The following is a 5,094-nucleotide window of genomic DNA, read 5'->3' as shown; positions in this document are numbered from 1 at the left end:
CCCATTCCATTTAGAGTAGTTAGGAGACAAGGATAGGACACATTCTATTAAGAGTAGAGTTAGAAGACAGATAGGACCCATTCCATTTAGTGTACAATTGCGAGAGAAGGGTATGATCCATTCTATTATGATTAGAGTTAAGAGAGAAAAATAGGTCCGATTCCATTATGAGTAGAGAAGGCAAGTGTAGCCTCTTTCTCCGTAGCAGATGGGTACCTTGGCTCTAGGGGGGGTGGGGATGGGTTTAGCCAGGGGTGGTGTTGCGGGGGGCAGCCGTGTTGCTATGATAGCGCTCCTCTTCTCAGGCGGCGGGGGTTTGGTGCTGGGTGGGGGGGTATGGACCTGCGGGGTTCGATGACATCGCATGACATCTGTGTCAACAGTACAGTGGCCTGACTTCTGGACCGTTCCATGTGTTAGTCTCTTGTTCTTGATACATTACCTCTCCTCTTTCAAAAGAACCATTGTCTCTTTCTTCCTCCAAAAGAGCTCTCCCCTTCTCCGTACCTAACATCATCTCTCCGTCCTGACTCGTTTTAAGGGGACATCTTTCTGCCTGTCCTCTTCCTCCAAACATCACCTTTTTCCTTTTCTCCGTTCCCTCTAACAAATTCAGTACTTCCCTCTGTCTGTGTGATATGTTGTATAGAAATACGCTATAGATTGACAGTGTGATAGTCTGAGCAGTGAAAGTGTGTGTGTGAGAGAGAGAGAGAGCGATTGAGTGAGAGACTGTACCTCTGTCACTTTTCCCCGTTTGAGTGGAGCTTTCTCAACAGCTTTCCCACGATTCCCCACTGCAGTTGCCATCTTGGATTTCTTGGGCTGAGGCTCCTCCTCCTCACTGTCATCCTCGTCTTCCTCCTCTTTTTCCTCCTCCTCCTCCTCTTCCTCTTCACTCTCCTCTTCACTCTCCTCCTGCTCCATCACTTTCTTGCGCTGGCTGTTAGCAGGTGTGGTTGCTTTGCCAGGAGACAATTTGGCTGGAGTCTGTAGAAACACCATAGATATTACTGCTACGGGACCATAGATATGAACAGCTATCATGTAAATATCTGCTTCACCCATTAACATATACCATAAGATTTGATAAAGGACAGCTTAAAAGACAACACACTAACCCGTGAGGTACGGCTTGAAGGGGTGGGTTTGGCGGGGACTTTGGCTGGAGTTTTGGGGGCGGGCTTTGTTGGAGCAGGTGACTGCTTCGCTGCAGCTCTGGATTGGTCAACTCTGGGTGCCGGGGGAGGGGCAGCAGGCCGGGTGGTCGGTCGAGGGGAATATGTGGGTTTGCGGTTGAGGGTTGGGGGCTGGCTGGGGGCGTTCTTGAGGAGGGCTGGGAGAGGGGGGGAGCGAGGGCGTGACACACGCTCTGACGACCTGGTTCCCTAAGAGACAGAGAAAACAGGAGACACATTATATTCAGATAATCAGGGAGACAGTGTGTGTGTGTGAAACCGGTAGAGCAGGGTTCCCCAACTGGCAGCCCGAAGGCCGAATTTGGTCCCCCAAGTTTTCTGAGTTAAGAATATTGTGGACAGAACACTATAAAAGCACCAGATAAATCAGCTCCAAGTTATTTTAACTGTAAGTATTTCCATGCATAATAGAGATACACTACATTGCCAAAATTATGTGGACACCACTTCAAATGAGTGGATTCAGCTATTTCAGCCACACCCATTGCTGACAGGTGTATAAAATCGAGCACACAGCCATGCAATCGCCATAGAGAAACATTGGCAGTAGAATGGCCTTACTGAAGAACTCAGTGACTTTCAACGTAGCACTGTCATAGGATACCACCTTTCAACAAGCAGCTGCACACAAGCCTAAGATCATCATGCACAATGCCAAGCGTCGACTGGAATGGTGTAAAGCTCACCTCCATTGGACTCTGGAGCAGTGGAAACATGTTCTCTAGAGTGATGAATCACGCTTCACCATCTGGCAGTCAGACGGACTAATATGGGTTTGGTAGATGCCAGGAGAACGCTACCTGCCCCAATGCATAGTGCCAACTGTAAAGTTCGGTGAAGGAGGAATGGCCTGGGGCTGTTTTTCATGGTTTGGCTAGGCCCTTTAGTTCCAGTGAAGGGAAATCTTAATGCCATAGCATACAATGACATTCTAGATGATTCTATGGTTTGGCTAGGCCCTTTTGTTCCAGTGAAGGGAAATCTTAATGCCATAGCATACAATGACATTCTAGATGATTCTATTCAGTTTGGGGAAGACCCTTTCCTGTTTCAGCATGAGATCTGCCCCCGTGCACAAAGCAAGGTCCATATAGAAAAGGTTTGTCGAGATCGGTGTGAAAGAACTTGGCTGGCATGCACAGAGCCCTGACCTCAACCCCATTGAACACCTTTGGGATGAATTGGAACACCGACTGCCATGTAGTGTATATGTGATCATATACAAAATGTAAGTAAGGTTTGAAATTATTATGTTTTGTGAAATATTATTTTAGTTTGGGCTTCCAGCGGTCAATTAGCAGACTACAAATMATTTCTAATTATGTTCCGGCCCCTTGACCATCAGCTCAATAAAAGAAAATCAGCCTGCGGCTGAATCTAGTTGATGACTCCTGGGGTAGAGGGTAAGTATGTCTGTATGAATCTGGACCCTCCCTTTCTAAAATGATCTGCCGAAATTGTTGCAACCTCTATCACTAGCCTGTTCAACCTCTCTTTCGTATTGTCTGAGATTCCCAAAGATTGGAAAGCTGTCGCAGTCATCCCCCTCTTCAAAGGGGGAGACACTCTAGACCCAAACTGCTACAGACCTATATCTATCCTACCCTGCCTTTCTAAGGTCTTTGAAAGCCAAGTTAACAAACAGATTACCGACCATTTTGAATCCCACCGTACCTTCTCCGCTATGCAATCTGGTTTCAGAGCTGGTCATGGGTGCACCTCAGCCACGCTCAAGGTCCTAAACGATATCATAACTGCCATCGATAAGAGACATTACTGTGCAGCCGTATTCATCYACCTGGCCAAGGCTTCCGACTCTGTCAATCACCACATTCTATCGGCAGACTAAACAGCCTTGGTTCCTCAATTGACTGCCTCGCCTGGTTCTCCAACTACTTCTCTGACAGAGTTCAGCGTGTCAAATCGGAGGGCCTGTTGTCCGGACCTCTGGCAGTCTCTATGGGGGTGCCACAGGGTTCAATTCTCGGGCCGACTCTCTTCTCTGTATACATCAATGATGTCGCTCTTGCTGCTGGTGATTCTCTGATCCACCTCTACGCAGACGACACCATTCTGTATACTTCTGGCCCTTCTTTGGACACTGTGTTAACTAACCTCCAGACGAGCTGCAATACCATACAACTCTCCTTCCGTGGCCTCCAACTGTTCTTAAATGCAAGTTAAACTAAATGCATGCTCTTCAACCGATCGCTGCCCACACCTGCCCGCCCGCCCAGCATCACTACTCTGGACGGTTCTGACTTAGAATATGTGGACAACTACAAATACCTAGGTGTCTGGTTAGACTGTAAACTCTCCTTCCAGACTCACATTAAGCATCTCCAATCCAAAATTAAATCTAGAATCGGGCTTCCTATTTCGCAACAAAGCATCCTTCACTCATGCTGCCAAACATACCCTCGTAAAACTGACGATGTATAAGGGCGATGTCATTTACAAAATAGCCTCCAACACTCTACTCAGCAAACTGGATGCAGTCTATCACAGTGCCATCCGTTTTGTCACCAAAGCCCCATATACTACCCACCACTGTGACCTGTACGCTCTCGTTGGCTGGCCCTCGCTTCATACTCGTCGCCAAACCCACTGGCTTCAGGTCATCTACAAGTCTCTGATAGGTAAGGCCCCGCCTTATCAGCTCACTGGTCACCATAGCAGCACCCACCCGTAGCACGCGCTCCAGCAGGTATATCTCTCTAGCCACCCCCAAAGCCAATTCCTACTTTGGCCGCCTTTCCTTCCAGTTCTCTGCTGCCAATGACTGGAATGAATTGCAAAAATCACTGAAGCTGGAGACTCTTACCTCCCTCACTAGCTTTAAGCACCAGCTGTCTGAGCAGCTTACAGATCACTGCACCTGTACATAGCCCATCTGTAAATAGCCCATCCAACTACCTCATCCCCATACTGTATTTATTTATCTTGCTCCTTTGCACCCTTGTATCTCTACTTGCACATTCATCTTTTGCACATCAATCAATTTAGTGTCGAATTGGTATATTGTAATTACTTCGCCACCATGGCCTATTTATTGCCTTACCTCCCTTTTCTTACCTCATTTGCACACACTGTATATAGATTTTCTTCAACTGTATTATTGACTGTATGTTTTGTTTATTCCATGTGTAACTCTGTGTTGTTGTATGTGTCGAACTGCTTTGCTTTATTCTTGGCCAGGTCGCAGTTGTAAATGAGAACTTGTTCTCAACTTGCCTACCTGGTTAAATAAAGGTGGAATACTTTTTTTATTTTTAATTTTTTTATGACTGTAGTGTGTGTGTGTGTGTGTGTGTGTGTGTGTGTGTGTGTGTGTGTGTGTGACAGACCTGTAGTGTGTGTGTGTGTTTGTTTACCAGTAAAGGGTGAGTATATGTGTGACTGTGTGTATGGGTACCTGGGAGGAACTCTCATTTATGGGTCTCATGCTGACATCCAGAGGCAACTTCTTCACATCTGCAGCTGATTTGATGGTGCTGGTTTTCTGCAGAGCCTCTAGTTTCTCCTGCTGCTGTTTAATCTTCTCTGTCAGTTCTTTCTGTTTGTCCTCGGCCGTCTGCCTGTCCTTCTTCAGAACCCCACACGGAAGGTTCTGTTTTTGCTCCGCCGCGTCACACCTACAACACACACACACAAACAAGATATTGGTGATATATTTGGTGTCCCTGCAGGTGTGTGTGTGTCGGTGTGTGTGTGTACCTGTCCTGAGTGCTGTCAGGGTTCATCAGACACACCCAGCTGTCCGGGTAACGTTTATCCACCGCATCCATCTGGAATGGCAGAGTCCTCCACTTCAGACACTTATCTACAGATAGAGAGGGAGAGAGAATAACATCAAAGTCCTCCACTTCAGACACTTATCTACAGATAGAGGGAG

At 47.0% G+C, this 5,094-nt stretch overlaps 1 protein-coding gene across 3 annotated transcripts in view; it reads right to left on the bottom strand.

Moving 5' to 3' along the window:
- morc2 (MORC family CW-type zinc finger 2) overlaps positions 1 to 5,094 on the bottom strand; it is a 28,326-nt gene that overhangs the window by 5,522 nt on the left and 17,710 nt on the right. For 2 of the 3 annotated variants that reach the window (XM_070437120.1, XM_070437122.1), the window contains exons 17-21: positions 4,917 to 5,022; positions 4,615 to 4,834; positions 1,122 to 1,388; positions 739 to 990; positions 217 to 342 (exon numbers count right to left, since the gene is read on the bottom strand). In XM_070437120.1, coding sequence (XP_070293221.1) covers positions 217 to 342; positions 739 to 990; positions 1,122 to 1,388; positions 4,615 to 4,834; positions 4,917 to 5,022 — 971 coding nt within the window. The remainder of the gene's footprint in view (positions 1 to 216; positions 343 to 738; positions 991 to 1,121; positions 1,389 to 4,614; positions 4,835 to 4,916; positions 5,023 to 5,094) is intronic. The other variant, XM_070437121.1, reaches the window with a different exon arrangement.

This window comes from Salvelinus sp. IW2-2015, linkage group LG33 (assembly GCF_002910315.2).
Source record: "Salvelinus sp. IW2-2015 linkage group LG33, ASM291031v2, whole genome shotgun sequence".
NCBI lineage: Eukaryota > Metazoa > Chordata > Actinopteri > Salmoniformes > Salmonidae > Salvelinus > Salvelinus sp. IW2-2015.
Note: the sequence above shows the minus strand (reverse complement) of the source record. Positions and strands in the feature narration are given on the sequence as shown.